The sequence below is a fragment of the Macaca nemestrina genome, chromosome 1 (genome assembly GCF_043159975.1).
Source record: "Macaca nemestrina isolate mMacNem1 chromosome 1, mMacNem.hap1, whole genome shotgun sequence".
Taxonomy (NCBI): Eukaryota; Metazoa; Chordata; class Mammalia; order Primates; family Cercopithecidae; genus Macaca; species Macaca nemestrina.
This window is the reverse complement of record NC_092125.1, coordinates 189,276,021-189,294,010: the sequence shown is the minus strand read 5'-3', so window position 1 is coordinate 189,294,010 and position 17,990 is coordinate 189,276,021. Positions and strand designations below refer to the sequence as shown.

The following is a 17,990-nucleotide window of genomic DNA, read 5'->3' as shown; positions in this document are numbered from 1 at the left end:
CATTCTCCTGCCTCAGCCTCCCAAGTAGCTGGGACTACAGGCGCCCGCCCCCGCGCCCAGCTAATTTTTTGTATTTTTAGTAGAGATGGGGTTTCACTGTGTTAGCTAGGATGGTCTCCATCTCCTGACCTCATGATCCGCCTGCCTCGGCCTCCCAAAGTTCTGGGATTACAGGCATGAGGGAAGCCATAATTTAAGCATTAAAAGTGATATACAGATTTGCTCTTTTAAAAAGGAGGCTGTTGCAATAGCTTGGACAACAGGTGATATTGGTTAAAAAAAAATGGAGGAATTGATGGTTTTTAGAAATATCTAGGAGATCTAATGGCAAATTAGTGGCCAGGTGTGGTGGCTCACGCCTGTAATCCCAGCACTTTGGGAGGCGGAGGCAGGCAGATAACCTGAGGTCGGGAGTTCGAGACCAGCCTGACCAACATGGAGAAACCCCATCTCTACTAAAAATACAAAATTAGCCGGGCGTGGTGGTGCATCCCTATAATCCCAGCTACTCGGCAGGCTGAGGCAGAATTGCTTGAACCTGGGAGGTGGAGGTTGCAGTGAGCTGAGATTGCACCATTGCACTCCAGCCTGGACAACAAGATCAAAACTCTGTCTCAAAAAAAGAAAAAAAAAAAAAGGCAAAATTAGTAATTGATTTGGTATGGATGGTGGAGAAGGAGTAGTCAAGGATGATTCTCAGATTTCTGCCTTGAACCACTGGTTATCTGGTACTGTTATTTACTGAGTTGAGGAACACCAAAGGAGGAGAGATGGTTTGGGAATGAAGATGATGAGTCCAGATTTGGATATGCAGAGTTTGAGGTGCCAGTGAAATATTCAGGTTAGGTAGGCTATTGGGTATGAGGGTCTGAAGCTACAGATTGAAGAGCTTTAGGTATATCCATGGTAAGAAAGCATAGGAGTAAATGCATTTACCTCAGGAAAAACTCAAAGTGGGAAAAGAAGCATACATTCAACAGAACCCTAAAAACATTGAATGGTCCCATAAAGAGGTGTCAAAAATGGGCAAGAATGAGCTACTAGTGAGGTAAAAAGAAAATCAGAAAGGTGTGATGTCCCCAAAGTCAAGGGAAGAAAGCATTTCAAGGAAGGAATGTCAGGTAAAATGGGAAATAAAAATTGATGACCTTACTGAGAGTCATATTTTTGAGGAATGGCAGACACAAAATCCAGATTGATGAGCTTGAAGAGTAGGTGGGAGGTGAAAAAGTAAAGATGGGGTCTGGAAGCAACACTTTCACAAGCTTGACTGGGAAGAGGGAGGAGATAGCATTAGAGCTGGAGAAGGATGTGGATGAAGGACTAAGGAGGATTTTTATTTCTTTTTTAAAAAATCTCTCTCTCTCTCTCTTTTGAATGAGAAATGCTTGAGTGTGTTTAAGTGCTGAATAGAAAGAATTATTAAAGAGGACGAGATTGGAAACATGAAAAAGGTGCTACAGGTGCAAAGGCCCCCAAAGAAGACCAGGGCTCCAAAGCACAGGTGGAGTTGTCCAGCCTTTCATTGGAGGAGGGCTTCTTCCCTCTCTATAACAGGAGAGAGCAAGGAAAGAGGGGACAGGTGCAAGTAAGGGGTGTGAAGTTGAAGTCTTCCACTTGACAGCTTTTAATCTTTCAAAAATAGTTGCTCAATAAATATTTATTGAATCGATGAATGAATACGAGCAAATAACATGAATCTGAAATCTGCACACTTCCCTCTTTTCCTTCAGAAGCATTCTATTATCTAGAAAAGCTTGGGGATGACAGTGAAAGTGAGCAAGATTCAGAGTACTTTTAGGAAGAGGAAGAAGAATGTTTCCAAATCAAATAATAAGGATGCTAAAATCTTGCTCCAAATGGAAATCAGCAGGGAATAGCTGCTCTATTGGATAAGGTGAAAGCAAAATGGCTGGCTATCCGTTCTATACAGGTTTGTTCTGATCTATGCTTAAAAACAAAATCCTTTTCAATTTCTACAAGTTTCAAGTCACAAACTTTCACTTTGAGGGGAGAGCATGGAGCTCTCACCTATTGAACCCTTACTATTTGCCAATAACTGTGGTGAGTACCTTTTATTTAATCTTCATATCAAGTTCATAAAGTTAACATGTCTCCATTTTAAGCTTGTGGAAACAGAGCTTCAGAGAAGGTAAATGTGACAAGGTCGTTCAACCAATAAGCAGTAGAAATAGGATTCAAACCCAGATCTGCCTTCAGTTGCTCTTAACTATGATGCTATATTTCCATGAAATTTTAATAACTCTTATCACTGCAAATACTCTTTATGACACAACTCTTGAGTAAATTGTTCCCTGACATACCATGGGCATTATTCTTGTAATATTTTCCATTCTTCAATATTCAACTTTATATCTTTTAATGTCCTACTTAAATCTTATCTTTGTCCAAAACACTTAAGGACATCTCAAACCATGATGGTTTCTCTGGCTTTTGAAAACCTACAGCAGTTTGCCTGTATTATCCATTTGATATATTTTATCTACATTATAAAATTGAGTTTGGGTTTATTTAACCTTTCTTTTGATTATGAGTTAATGCTACAATTCTACAAGCTTCTTAGGGGATAGGAGGTGCATTTTCTGCCTTTTTGGGGGGATGGGGCAGGCATCTTTTACAGTTTCTTCCTACTGCCTTGATTCATACATAGTAAGTGGTCAGTAAATATTTGTTGCTAGATTGCCAGATGGTCAATCTTGGCATTGATATTGGTCTAATGTCTTTGGGAGCCGCCTGCAACTACTTCAGAAAGTTTCTGGTTGGAGTCAATATGAAAAATGGAGGATTTATTATTTCTGCTGTGAATTTATTTTTTCTTTTTGGGTGATAAAACTGGAAATCTCAAAAAGACTCCTGGTTTGTGTGTTGGGCATTGGTGGGGGAGATTCCTTTTGAAAGTGAGTGTGGAAAAGCAGACTTTTTATTTTGTAGAGGTTTTTTGAAGCTTACAAGTCCTTATATATATATTTTAAAAGTCCAAATTGCTCGAACTTGAAGTTCCCCTCCTCCTTTCTCCTCCTTCAGGGCCTTTTTCTAAACCTACTTCCCTTAAAATGACTTTTATTGATTTTCACTCAATGAGAGTTATTCTTCAGAATGAGGATGGAGGGGTCAGAGAGAGAAATTTACCCTGTGTTACCTGTGGAATAGGTGTGCATTTGTATCCAGTCTTGCTTTATTTGTTCTGTTTCCTGTATCCAGAAACCCACACACTGGGGATCATTAGGTCCTCTGTGTCTTGGTCGGAGCTTGAGTACAGTATACTAATAGATCAATTTATGTGTTCATTCATTCAGCAAACATTTATTGAGCAGGCATGTCCTAGGCATTGGAGATACTAAGATGAATAAGACATAGTCACTGCCCTCAATGACCTCCAGATGTACAAGAAGACACCAGCCTGAAGGGGCTGGGGTCAGGGAACAAGGCAACTGAATATCCTCCGTCAGGAAATCCTAAGAGAATAAAAAGACCAGTCTTGTAAGATAAATATAAACATCTAATCAACTTAGCCGATTAGAAAACCATTTTTAAGAAAAGGCAATCTTTTACCAATATGTCCGGTGTTTCTTTTGCATTTTTTCCTCACTAATTTCTTTGTCTCCAGTCTTACTCCTCTCCAGGCTACATTTAAAATTGCCTCCAATTTTATTTTTCTAAACCCCGATCTGATCATGTCATTCCTGTTTTGAGAATTCTCATTCATTCATTGTACACATTTTATCAATCACCTACTGGGATGTTTCCCGTGAGTGTGAAGTGTTTGGGATGCAGTGGTACGCAAGCGGGCCCTACATTCAAGAAGCTTTAGAATCTAGACCAGGTAGTACTTGCTGAATCTTGTCCTTTTATCTAAATCAGTTCAGTCCAATAGACACCAGTATCTGTTGTGGTAAGTACCATGCAAAACAACTAAGACAGAATTCTGCTTTAAGCAGATCAGAGTCTAGTAAGGAACCTGAAAACAATAGATAATTCCAGTACAATGTGATAAGTGAATAGCTGCATGCATAGACTGCTATGATAATCAGGTTTGAGGAGAAGAGAGGCTGGTGGGCAGGGTGGCTTCCTGGAAGAGACCATCCCAAGCAAAGTCTTGAAGTATAAATAGGAGTTGGTTAGACACTGGGAGTGTCCAGTTAGTTCCTTAATGTGACAAACAAGATCTTTCATAGTCCATTAATCTATTTTTCCAGTCTCCCCTTGTATCTTCTACACCTTTTTTTTTCCCCTCCCAGCCCAATTGCTGAATGTTTTTCAAGTTAGGAACGAATGCCCCTGGATTATTTAGTGTTGTGCTTTGGATTTGAGAAAGTACCAAATAAATATGGTGCATCTTTCTGGAGCATCAGTTCTATCAAATGATAAGTAATTTAAAACATGGTTTTATGTTAAAGCTTAATATATTTGTGGAGTTGAAGGCAAAATTTCCATTCATTTTTCAAGATAAAACAGGATACATACATTTCAAGCTAGTGGCAAGCCATTTTAGGCTTGCCCTTAGACACCACCATCTGTACCACCTCTTTCTTGTGGAAAAATTTGAGATGTACTATTGGAATATGGCAGGAAATTTTATGTGCCTTTGCATATGCTATTTTGCTATTTGCTCATCCTGGAGTGCTCTTCCCATTTTTCTCCCTTGATAAACTCTACTTATCCTTCAAAGCCCAACTTAAGTGTCATTCCATGTAACAGTCATTTTTAACGAAGCTTAACTGTCATCCCATATGACAGTTATTTTTTAAAAACCCACTTGTGTCCCTGCCTCCTTTCCTAATAGCTCCATAACTCAGTACCTCCTTCTTTTGTATTTCTACCACCCTATACTCAGAATTTCCATTATAGCACTGCTCACATTGTACCATATATATTTGCTTTCCTATCCATCTCTGCTACTGGACTATAAACCTCTGTAGGGCAGGCACTATTATTTATCTTTCTATTCTTAGTGACTGGCACTTGGTAGACACTCAATAAATGTCTATTGAATTTGTGGACCATTCCTTACTCTGCATCACCTCTGCTCTTATATAAAGTGATATCTCCTTTACTTCTCATCTTCAGGGAATGATGTGTTCCACAAAAGTATATTTCCCAGACAACTGAAATTTACTTCTCAAAGTATCAAAATCTGCTGTTTAAATCATGTTGGTAGGAATTTATTTTTCTGTATTTTCACACGTGTGCTAGCTCTCGTAAGTAAAATATACTAAGCATAATGTGTTCCTTGATGACCTATCCCCAAAAGTATCAGGGTATGTTTGGTTGGAATTCATGACATCCACTGGGACCACTGATGGGATAGGGCTTTTTGCCTTCACACCAAATAACCCCATTTTCTTGTAGTTTTTGAGTTATGGTGCTTGCTTCTTATAGTTCGGTCACCATTTCTCATTGTCAGTGTTCTTGCTCTAACAACACTACCCTTTGCTCTTTTTATATACGTTTCAATGGATATTAAAATTACAAAACTAATATATGTTCACTGAAAACAAACAGAAGTCTATGGAGTAAAAAGTCAAAGTCCCCCCTTCATTTCTGTCTAACCCCCAACCGTGTCACATCCACACTCACACTCCCTAGCCATAACCATTGTTAACAGTTTAATGTATCCCTACAGGCCTTTTTCTGTCAATGTATGTGTACATGTATATGGACAAATATCAAATCATATTATACATACTGTTATATGACTTGTTTTTCTCACTCGACAATATATAATAGGTATCCTTCTATGTCAGTACATCTTAGTCTATATCATTCTTTTTAATGGCTGCCCCCTTTTAATTTGACAATCTTAATCAGCTGTGAATGGGAAAGCCAAATAATCAAGCTTATTAGAATTGTACCTAAGAAAGAATAAATCGGCTCTGAATGAAGGCTTGTGTAATTCTCCTAGGAGGGAAATGTGTTAACTTTAGTGCATGGACTTTGTAATGTTTATTTTGGCTATTCTGGGACCCTTTTTGCTTATTTCCTGCTTCATTGTGTTTTGGATAGCTGAGGTTGCTGGACGTATGACCTGTGAATTAGTGAGGTATTACATATTCAATTTTGCATTATATAATTTTGCTCTGGTTTTATGAGGGATTTGCATTTAATTTTTTCATTTAGATTGCTGTTATAGACAGTGATTAGTTCTTCGAGTTTCTAAGTACTTGCATCGTAGTGAGGACCACTGCGTGTGGTAGCAGCTAAAAATATTTGGCTTGATGATTGAACAGGCCTTCTTATCTGTATCATCTATCTGTGAGAATGTGCACTGGACCTATGGGAGCTCTCTAAGTTGATTTGAGGGAGCCTTTTACTACTGATGAACATTACTGACATCATCTTGTGCTATAAATAATAAAATCTTATTTAGGATTTATATAGACTCTTCCTTCTGCTTTCATCTACCATACTAAAATGGCTAAATCTTGTTGATGCTACCTTTTAGATCTCACTGTAATGTGTCCCCTCCTCTCCACTCACTCTGCCCCAGTACCTTGGTTCAGGCTCTACTGTATCTCAACTGAATTACCTGAGATAGACTTTTTAATTGGCCTCACTGCCTCTTGTCTAACCTCCACCTTGCCCACCCAGCAACTAGTGCTTGTTTTAAAACAGAAATCCTACCATGCCACACCCCTAAAACCCTTTAGGGGTTTCTCATCATCTATAGGATAACGTCCACTTTCCTTAGCTTAGTATACAAAGCCTTTTGTGATTTGACCCACTTCTCCTGCCTATCTGTTGCTGCTCAATGTTTCATACTTCAATTTCTAGGGAAATCAGTGGCTTATAATTCCTTTAACACACCACACAAGAGAATTCTCAATAAATGCTTGTTAAATGAATGAATGAAATACCTTATGTAGCTAGGGTGACCATTCAACCTGCTTGGCCCAGGATGGCCCTTATTCACATTTGTCATCCCAGTGTAATTATTAAAAGTGTCCCTTTTTTTATCATCAAACTTATCTCAGTTAGATCAATAAATTCTAAGGTCATCCTTATTATAGTAATTATCAGATTGATTTCTAACTCTTTCTTTTTTTCCTCTACTAGATGGTGAGCTCTTTGAGGACAGGCGTTCATTTTTACATCCTCGTTTATTCATTCAACTAAGAGACTGATGCTGTTAGGTGCTTAGGGTATGATGTAGAATGCAACAAACAAACATGGTTCTTGACATCATGAAGTTTACAATCCAGCAGGAAATAATAATTTAGTGGAAAGAATAGAGCCTAACATAATAAATGTTGGTGTATGAGTGAACAATTAAACATGAATTATAAGTTCCTCAACAGGCCAGGCGTGGTGGCTCACCCCTGTAATCCCAGCACTTTGGGAGGCCGAAGCAAGTGGATCACTTGAAGTCAGGAGTTTGAGACCAGCCTGGCCAACATGGTGAAACCCTATTTCTACTAAAAATTATTTGGGCGTGGAGGGGCATGCCTGTAATCCCAGCTATTCAGGAGGCTGAGGTAAGAGAATCGCTTGAACTCGGGAGGCAGAGGTTGCAGTAAGCCGAGATCACACCACTGCACTCCAGCCTGGGTGAGAGAGTGAGACTCCATCTCAAAAATAAATAAATAAATAAATAAATAAATAAATAAATAAATAAAAATAAAGTTCCTCAACAAACAATCCTGATACCATGAATTACAGAAATAGTCATAAGTGTAGAACTCTTAAGTGATCAAATTAACAATTTATTTAGAGTTGCCAATTAAAATTTTAAAATACAAACAGCACACATATATGTAAACATGCTTAATATTTAGATGCTACCTTAATGTTAAACATGAGTAAAAAGGACAACGAAATAATAGCAAGAATGAGATTCTGAGTTTCATTCTCTTTAGACAATTTATAATCCTATGTGGTTCTCTGCAAAGTGGATTATCAGTGTGTACTCCATTCCTCCCCACCCTCCCTTTTTTTTCCAGACGAGAAATCTGAGGTTTTAGACACTGAACCACCAAACAAAGGAATGACCTTTTTTTTTTTTTTTTGGCTCCCAGACATGATCTCGGCTCACTGCAACCTCCACCTCCCAGGTTCAAGCGATTCTCCTGCCTTGGCCTCCTGAGTAGCTAGGATTACAGGCATGTGCCACCATGCCTGGCTACTTTTTGTATTTTTAGTAGAGATGGGGTTTCACCATGTTGGTCAGGCTGGTCTCGAACTCCTGACCTCTTGTTCCACCCGCCTCGGCCTCCCGAAGTGTTGGCATTACAGGCGTGAGCCACCGTGCCCGGCCAGGAATGACTTGTTAAACCAGGATTTGATTTTGGTTGAACTTTGCTTTCAGAACTAGAACTACCTGCTATCCAAGACTTGTTAACCACGTTCTCATGGGCAAATTACAAAACCCTTTCAACCTCAGTTTCCTCTCATAAACTAGTGGTAATATTATCTCCAGAATTAATCTTAGGAGTAAATGAGATTATGTAAAGGCATTTAGTCCCATAACCGGGCTCCTAGAAAGCACTCAGGAATGTTAGTTCTCTATCCGTTTCCCCTATTTATCTTTCTGTGTTTGATGAATTATAGGATGATATGAAGTGATTTGAAAAGAACTGTAATATAAACATCAATAAAACACCAATAAAAAGTTTATTCTCACATCTGGATGCTAAACTAGGCCTTCACCTCCTCCAAAAGGTACAGTTTTATTAATATTCATTTATTATTTTATTATTATAGTCAAAGACCCAGAGAAGCATTCCAGGAACAAAGCAGCAGGTAAGATTTTTCTGGAAAAAGGTAGAGATTTTGAGGGAGCCAGGATTTGGGGGTCATTTAAGCAGCAGTGGATGTGAGTCTTCAAGCTTTGCCCATTTACTCTTGGTCCCTTTTGGTTCAGGAAAGAAAGAAGAACAAGCACCAAACCATTCACTGAGACCTTTGCGGGTTGGGGAGGAGGGATGTAAACAAAAGTCAACGCTCTCTTTAGTTTACAATGGCTGGCGACCCCAAGACTTCCAAGCTCTTTGGTGAGGGCCAGTAGGTCTGTTCTCCAGGAGTGCCCTGGGTCTGGACTTCATTTCCCAGAGTCCCTTAGTGCCCTAATGTATTCAGTGCTCAGAGTGCCTGTATGTGTGTGAGTGTGAGAGAATGTGTGCGTGCGTGTGTGTGTGCGCGCGTGTGTGTCTCTCCGAGTCCCTGGGAGAGTGGAGGCTCATTCACTGATTAGAGCCAGCGCTGAGAGGCAGCACTGCTCCTTCTCTCACGCCAACCGAGTCTTTTGATCTGTACATGCAATCCCAGGCAGCTCGCGAACACAAACCCGGGGCCAGCCGCCTACTGCTGCTGCTGCCGCTGCCGCTGCCGCCGCCGCCGCCGCCGCTGCCTCCGCCGGCTCTGCGCACCCGGGACTTTTCATGCACCACACTCTCCGCCTGCTTCCCTCCGTGTCCTGAAAAGTGCGACCGTTCTCCCAAGGAATTTCCACGGCAAGTATGGAGAGCAGAAAGGGGTGTGGACGTGTGTGCGTACCCAAGAGGGGTGGGTGCGAGGGCAGCCGGCTTGTTCAGGAACCTGGCTAACTTTCCGGGTCCGTTTCCTAGGGATTCGGGCGGTTCCCCCCGGACGGAGGCAGGGGCTGGGGCTGGGACTGGGACTGGCGCGTCTTGGATCATCGCAACAGAGCCTCTCGGCATCGGCGCCCTGCGCGCTCCGTGCGCTGCCTCGCTCAAACTTTCCGTCTTGAGTTTTCCTTAATATGTTTTATTTGGGGAGGGGGGGAGGTGCAAGGGGGAGGGACCAGACGCGGGAATTGGACAAGTAGGGAGGGTTAGGGCACTGCAAGGGAAGGGAGCAGGAGTTCTTTTCTCCATCTTTCAATAAGCCCCATTCCCACTTTGTTCGGGTCGATCGCGAGAATGCCTTCTCGCCGGGCTCCCTGGTGCACCCCCCGGTGATTTCCGGGCTCCCTTGTGTACCCCGCGTTGATTTCCGGCGAGGCCAGGGCTGGGTGGTACTCAGTGGGGAGCCCGAGGCGGCGGGCGGATGGAGAAGGGGCGATCCGAATGAGAAACGACCCCTACAGCCTCCACCCCACACACAGCCGGCTCCGCGGGGTACCCGGGGAGTGACTGTTTAGCCCGGAACCCCGGGTGCTCGGCTGACTTTTTCCTAGCCCGGGCGGGTGTGAAGGCTGTGGAGGGAGGGAGGTGGGGTGGGATAGGGGGATCCTCTGCCGGCAGGAAGGAGGCAGGTGCTAGCATAGAGGCGGATCATTCTAAATGCCACCGGTAAACTCCCCACTCCGGTGGGTTGGACCGGCCTGGCAGTAGAGCAGCCCGACACGTGGGATCTCCCGGGATTTTCGGGGTCGGGACCCCCTCTCCCATCGGTTCTACTGAGCAAGGCGGGAGGACGATCGTGGAGACAAGGGCGCCTTACTCTGTTTGTAGTTTTATTTTTATCTTAGACCTGCCTTAAACTGAGTAACAATTTCTCTTCTGACTTGAGAACAAAACTTTTTAGTGAGCACGCCGGTCGCTGCTGTCCTGCGGCCACTGCCGCCGCGCTTGTCAGCCCGGGCCGAGCGACCTTCTCTGCCCGGAGCCCAGCCCCGCCACCGCGCTCGGGAGACTCCGGCCTCCCCCACCCCACCCCCGCCCCCCAACCCGGGGCTTTTCAGGGCTCGGCCTGGGCGTTTCGCCTTTGTGCTTTGTAAGAGAAAGCCTTTTCTTCCAGGGCACAACAAACTTGGGCGGAGAGCTTCCGTGTGGCCCCCCGGGCGAGGCCGCCCACGGTGGTGAGGCCATCCTAGGGGATGCCCGGTTCGTCCCCGGCTCCAGGAGCCTCTCCGAGAGCTCGCGGCCCAGGTCGACCCAAGCTGGCGAGGGCGCGCAGGAGTCCCGAAGTAGCGGGAACTAGGGCAGCCAGGAGGCAGGGGAAGAGCTCTCGCTTCCCGTTAACACTCTGCATTCTCGGGTCTTGGATGCAGCTCCAGCGGAGAGCCCATGTTCCGGCCCTGAGCCGGGTGCGCGTCGCACTGGGTGGGTGCATGGGGCCCGGGCCATAGGTGTGGGGGCACAGCCCTGCCTGGCTGGCCCAGGTCGTCTGGGGTCTCCTGCCTGCGCCGGCCCCCTGCCCCGGGAGCCGCTGAGGGGGAGAGCACGGCGCTCGCTGCCCACGACGCCCAGCAGCCACGTCTTGCCTCTCGCCTCCGCTCCGGACTCGGCTTGAGGGGCAAAGGGGAGAGAAAGGAAAAATAAAGAGAAAAAAGGGCGTCAGTGAGGAAGCAGCGAGGAGACTAGGGGGAGCAGAGTGGGCAGGGGGCCTTTGCCTTGCCTGGCCTCCTCCTCTTTCCGTCTCGCGGGCTCTTCCTGCAAAGGGGAATGAGCAGAGGGGGGAAAGGCAGAAAGAGCGTCGAGGAAAAGCGGTGCTGGCGTCTTCTGTGCCGATCCCTCCTGGCCCTCAGAGACCCGGCAAAAGTGGCGTGAGTTCGCTCTCTGCGCTTCGGGGCGAGGTTGGGGAAGGCCGAAGAAGGGGCGGCGACGCGTCGCGCCGCTGGTGGCCGACGGGGCCGGGGCCGGGGCCGGGCGCGGAGCGAGCGGGGACACACACCTGTTCTGCGAGCCGCGCAGTGTGCAGCGGCCGGACGGCCGCCGTGCGGGCCGCAGAACCCTCTCTTCCGCACCGCGCATCCACAGTCCAGGAGCTGGAAGGGCCCGGCAGTCCCGCGCCGGTCCGCATTTGCAGGAGAGCCGGAGTGGAGGAGCCCGCGGCTGCCCGCTGAAGCGGTGGCGCGCGGCGGCGGGACCCGGGTGACCCCCAGGGCGGGGCTGCTCGGGGACTGGAGGTCCTTGGACTTTGGTCGAAGGCTGGCAGCTCTGAGCCCCTGCCCCGCGGGCCCCGCGCGGCTGCGGACCAGGGGCCCTTGCACGTGTCGGTTCTTCCCGGACTGGCGCCTTGGTTGCCCAAAGTTAGGCGCAGATCGTTTCGTGCGGAGGTTGTTGGGACCTAGAGTATTCTATATACAAAGGCAACCGAGAGCCGGAGGGAGAGGTCAGGCCAAAGAGTAGTGGGCTTGGCTCCGCGTTGGCCCCAAGTTTATGTAGGTTTCGCCTTCACCTCTCTTCCCCCGTTTCTCCTGAAAGAGTTGATTTTTTCCCAGTCGAGACTCTTCCGACCTGAATAATGCACCCTCTCGCTAAGCCCGTATCCCAGCGATCCCGCACTCTCGGACTGGCCGGGGCTGTCTCGGATTCGCACCCGTTGGCCAAGCTGGGCCTGAATCCGGGTCCAAATCTGGGACCGATACCCGGCCGTGCCTGAAGCACAGGCGTCGGCCCTAGCCCGGGAACTGTGTTGGCCTTATGTTCCCTGAGCTGTCGCATATGGTGGTAAAATTTCTGTTAGAGCGGTGTTTCCAAATACCCCCTGGGCATTTGGTGTGCGGGAATTCTCTTCAAGCGAAGTCTGTGAACTTAAAAAAAAAAAAAATTCTTTCCTGCGTTCTTAACAACCCCCCACTACTCTGCCTCATTTCCCATTGTTCTTTGCTTTTTAAGTTCCCTGTTAATTTTTTAAAAGTTTATTTATGCAAAGGAAAAATATCGTTTAATTTGTTCTATTATTTTAATTCCTGGCTTTTGGAAACGCTTCAGAGACCACAAAAATATCACCTGTTGTAATAAGCAGAGGAGTGTTGTGTGTGCATTTTAATTGCCAGCAGAGCCATAGTTTGGTGGGCGCCCTGAGCTCGGCTCCGGGAAAGAGCCCTTTGCAGCTTTCTTTGTGGCAGTCATTTGCAAATGGGTTTGGCTCTCAGCTACGGCAGAGGCAGCGGCAGCAGCCACCGCTTCCTTCTACGCCGATCCCGGGCGCAGGTCAGGAAGCCCAGACCCTGGACCGGGATGGGCAGAGGATGGGATGGGAGATTACCTACTCTCTGAGACTTTGTCTTGGGCTTTCGGTTTTTCTGTGCGAAAGTGGCTAGTTCGCTCCGCAGAGCGCGGAGCGCTGCGCATCAGCCCAGCCTCAGACATTTTCACGTTCCAAACGCGGGCGTCTTCGTTTCATTTGTCTTGGTTCTGGCATGTTTAACCACGCAATTAGTAATCTCACTAATTATTCAGATAGCTGGCGTTTTGTAATCACTTTAAAGCAGGATCGGGAGTGTGATTTAAGAAACAAACAAACTCCCACAGATACGGAACTGAACCAAACCCATCACGTCAAGGATTTGAAATTTTTTTAACTCAATATTTGTTGGTCCCTCCGTCCAGCCTCACTGCCTGCCAGACAATTTATTTAGCTTCGTGGATTGATCCCTCCTCCTTGTTTAGTTAATTCAACAAAGACTTTTTGCAATCTGTTTGGAGTTTGTCTGATGCCGTGGAAAAGTAGCTGATGATTTATTTGGTTGCTTTTCGATTTCTGTCTTCAGCCCTTCTTTCTCCTCCTTTCAGCGGGGATGTCAGCTGTTATTACTTCCTATTGATCCCTTTGCAAAGTGAGAAGTGAACTAAAATTAATGTCAATTCCACTGCTCGGATCAATAGCTGGAGTTATTTTAATCTGGATTTGCACGAAGTGCTAAATTAAAAAAAATCAGCATAGAGTCAGAAAAGTAACAGTTACTTACTTTCCCTTTGCCCAGTTCTTCACAGTCACCCAAATGCTCCATCAAGCTGATTATCTTACAATCCATATTTTTTTAATTAAGAGGGTCAGTTAGTTTTCTTATTTTGGGTTCTGTGTTTAAACCCATGACATTTTGACATTGGGAGTGTATTAACTATAGATTTTCATAATGACTGTGGTGGGCTGAAGCCTCATCTATACAAGTTGTTAATGTGAGGAGAGGGTAAGAAAGAAAAGGGAAAAGAAAAAAGCACTCCCCCTCCCCCATGGAGACCAACACGCCCACGCAGTGGAGTAAGAGATGTGGCCTGGAAAAATATTGTTGATTTATTTTCAGTGTAATGAAGTTTTCAAATGAATAACCAGGGTTGAGTGATTCACCGGGTTCTGTTGGAGTGTCCGGTGCTGTCACCAGATTCCTAATTTATGAAACTCATTTAAGATAATGAGGTGATCTAGGAAGTAAAAATAGCAAGTGAATCCTGGGGTGGGGGGAGGTCGTATTGTGAGGGGGAAACATTCCTCCCTTCATACTCAGTGTGTTATGTTTGTCCTTTTCTCCAGTTTGCCTCATATAATATTGCTTGTTGATAGACAAGTAGCTATTTCTGTTGTTAAGAGCTGCTTGGAACTCTTGGAACAGCCCTAGACCCACTTTCAGAGCGTCCATGTTGTGTGACCATTAATCTGACTAGAAAACAGCCAAGAACAGGATTCCCAGACTTGTCAGGCTAACTGGCTGTCCTTGGCAGATCATTCCCTGCACTGCTATAACTTGACAGGAAAGTTATTTAAAATTTGGAAGAGAGAAAAATCCGTTAATGTGAGATACATAATCTGGTAATTTAGCAATGATGTCTATAAGGAAAGATGCCAAATGAGGAAGCAGTCTGATGGTGTCCACTCATCTTCCCAATTAATAACAGTCATTGACACGTCTGCTACAGGATGGGAGAAGGAAATACTCTCTTTGCATTGCATTAAGCCAGGAGGATTCATCTACCGTTTAACTGAGGTTTCTCTATTTGAGGGAATACCAAAGATACTCCAGGTGGGCTTTTTAAAAGGAAGGAGGTAGATTTTATTTCTGATATGACTCTCCATTTAAAGGCTGTAATTTGTAGCAGATGGTGATTTTTGGTTATGCTTTGAGTTTCATTAAGTTTCTATTTCATGTATATTTTTGATGCTAATAAGTCCTGGTATTCGTCTTTATGTTGTCCTGGCTTTTGATATATAGCCCTTCTCCCAGCCCCCACTCAAAATACACTTTGGAATGGAACCAGCGACTATGAAAATGTACAACCTAAATTTACAAGGGAAACTGAAAGAAGTCTCTCCGAACTCCAATTTGTTCCGAGGGCCTTTATTGGACATCAGCTCTGACTGGGCCAATAAGCAGAGCAAAATAAGTCAGAAATTTTGTTAACATTTTGTTCTAAATGTTAATGGCAAATCCAAGGCAGTTTACAAATCTACTTAAGAGTGAGTGCATTAGTAACTAAAATTACCGATCCGTTCTTTGCTGCCCTTAGAAGACAGACGCTTCTAGAGAGCGTATGCCAAAGGCACCCATTATGGTTTTAAATATTGTCAGAGACGCCAGGCATTTTATTGATGAAGGTTTTGTTCCTTCTCAGAAAAGAGAAATAGAAAGCCCATGTGATTAGAGAGGGGTGTGCATCAAAATAAATGTTAATGCTGTTTGTTCACATAGCACTTTTTTCTGGAAACAGTCTTAGATGATACATGAAGATGTGTGTGTGTGTGTGTTTGTGTGTGTGTATGTGCCAATGTGTATTATTTATCCATGTGTATACTTTGTACTAATATGTACAAGTGCTCCTGGTCTGGATGAACTTGAATTAGGGATATTTCAGTATCAGGGAGTTGTTAGGGGAGATGAAGAGAGGATGCATATGTGGGGAATCGTATATGTAGAATGTGGTCTCTGAACATCAGGCCTGCCATGAGTGGCCTGTGGATGCAGGTGGAAGCACTTTAAAACATAGACCCCCACTTAATCTACTGGATGGCTTGGCCTTCCAAAGCTCATTTGTTCAGGGAATATTGTATTTGGAGGTTTTATGATATTTTTTTCTTTGCTGGGCTCAGGCGCATTTCACCCGGAACGTGTAGGGACCAAAGTCAGCTACGCGTACATCACAGTAAGTTGTCTATTGATTTTCCTGAATGAAAATGGTCTGATGCTGCTGCCCACTGGCTCCTAAAGCCTGTGGTGTCTCTTGCCCGAGCATCTGTAAGCCAGAAGGATGGTGTTTCGATCACTTGGGGGTTTCCCTTTTTTTCCTCCCCCTGACTTTCCTCCCCCTTCTTTTTTTCTCTTTGCTGTTTCTACAGGTCTTAGAAGGGAATGATTCCCCAGTAATATTCCCTGCCCTGACCCAAGGTGCCGCTTGGCCTCCCTCCCAGGGAAGACTGCTTCTTGTGTAACGCCGGCCACAGAAAGAGACTCCGATGGACTTACACCGGGCAGCCTTCAAGATGGAGAACTCATCCTACCTTCCCAACCCTCTGGCATCCCCAGCACTGATGGTCCTGGCATCCACGGCTGAGGCCAGCCGTGATGCTTCCATCCCTTGTCAGCAGCCACGACCCTTTGGTGTACCTGTCTCAGTTGACAAGGACGTGCATATTCCTTTCACCAACGGCTCCTATACCTTTGCCTCTATGTACCATCGGCAAGGTGGGGTGCCAGGCACTTTTGCCAATCGTGATTTCCCCCCTTCTCTACTACACCTCCATCCTCAATTTGCTCCCCCAAATCTAGATTGCACCCCAATTAGTATGCTGAATCATAGTGGTGTGGGGGCTTTCCGGCCCTTTGCCTCCACCGAGGACCGGGAGAGCTATCAGTCAGCCTTTACGCCGGCCAAGCGACTTAAGAACTGCCATGACACAGAATCTCCCCACTTACGCTTCTCAGATGCAGATGGCAAGGAATATGACTTTGGGACACAGCTGCCATCTAGCTCCCCCGGTTCACTAAAGGTTGATGACACTGGGAAGAAGATTTTTGCTGTCTCTGGCCTCATTTCTGATCGGGAAGCATCATCTAGCCCAGAGGATCGGAATGACAGATGTAAGTACTTTGGTTCGAGCCCTCCCGTACCCCCAGTAAGCCCTGCCTCACTGTGATGTTCAACAGGTCGGTGGCGTTTTGCATGCTCCTAGTAGCGGGAAGGGCCAACTACTTCCCTTTCGCTAGCTGTGGAGTGCTAACCTTTGCTTGTCTCTCATCAGTGAGCACTGATAGTTCTTGAAATGTTTTTCTGAAAGTAGCCAGAGGCAAGTTGGCCCCAGCACAGCCTTTCTCTCCGGGTCATGGTGGGCTTATTCTCTGAGGACTGGAGTGAAGAGGGGTACCACTGATGTAGTGAAGTGAATGTCATTTCATTAAGAAGTGTCGGCTCCTAGGGAATTTGGGGGGCCTAAAGAAACATGTCCACCCCTCCTCTCTTTGCTGTCCTCATTATGTTTGTCTGATCTTAGTGTTATTTTTTAGCTTTTCCATTGTATCACATCCAGCAGACTCCACGTGATTCTATTTTCACAACTCTCAGCCCTTGTCCACATCAGGCTATTTTTCAGAGAAGGACAAAGGTGTCGTCAATCACCATAAAGCATTTCAAACAGCTGTGTTTTCCTTGCGATCGCAAGGCTAGAAAGCCGACTTCTCTTGGGATTTCACAGGTTTGCTGGATGCTTATCCTGGGGCTCACTTTTAGGACTAGACACGGTTGACCTGTGGGACTGCTCCATATTTGATGTTCACAACTATTATTAATTTCTGCTTATGAAACAGTTTTTTCTCATGTTCTCCAAGTGCCTTGTTGGGCTCTGGCTACACTTACTCATAGCTGGAACTAAACCTTTATTTGGAACTTGTAGACTAGGAGTGCTGAACCCTGCAATCTTTTGCTCTAATATAATCAGAAAATAATTGTGTTTTGAAGCTTTTGGGCTGTGGGTAGACAGAGCAGTTTTCTTCAAGCCTGGTGAGAATTTATGAACTGAGGGTGTTTTTTCCACCCAACCCTTTGTTCTCAGATTTGCTTCATTTTATTTTCTTAAGAAAACTGCATCTGAGGTTTGCCTTCCCCTTTTCTCTATTTTTTCATGCTCCCGTCCTCTCTATAACCACCAACACGAATACCATTTTTTCCCTCCTCTTTATGATGCCGAGGAGAGTAATAGAGACATTGCAGCTCTCTCCCCTGTCGCCACTGCTTCCTCAGGCTGTCTCCTTGAATTAGGCACTGTGTTAACTTTCCTGCGCTAAAAGGCATCTGCCTAAACCCAGCGTACCTTTTCAATAAAAGTCATCATAAAATCAACCTGCCTTGTAAATCCAT

General features: G+C 45.2%; 1 protein-coding gene across 6 annotated transcripts in view; it reads left to right on the top strand.

Annotated features, from left to right (window-relative positions):
* Nucleotides 1-17,990, top strand: part of LOC105494910 (ring finger protein 220) — a 300,901-nt gene that overhangs the window by 38,657 nt on the left and 244,254 nt on the right. For 2 of the 6 annotated variants that reach the window (XM_071094102.1, XM_011763921.3), the window contains exons 2-4: nucleotides 8,719-8,757; nucleotides 9,283-9,467; nucleotides 15,976-16,717. In XM_071094102.1, coding sequence (XP_070950203.1) covers nucleotides 16,093-16,717 — 625 coding nt within the window. In that variant the 5' untranslated portion in view covers nucleotides 8,719-8,757; nucleotides 9,283-9,467; nucleotides 15,976-16,092. Of the gene's footprint in view, nucleotides 1-8,718; nucleotides 8,758-9,194; nucleotides 9,468-10,733; nucleotides 11,022-11,446; nucleotides 11,465-15,975; nucleotides 16,718-17,990 lie in introns of those variants that run through there. The other 4 variants (XM_011763917.2, XM_071094107.1, XM_011763919.3 and 1 more) reach the window with 4 other exon arrangements.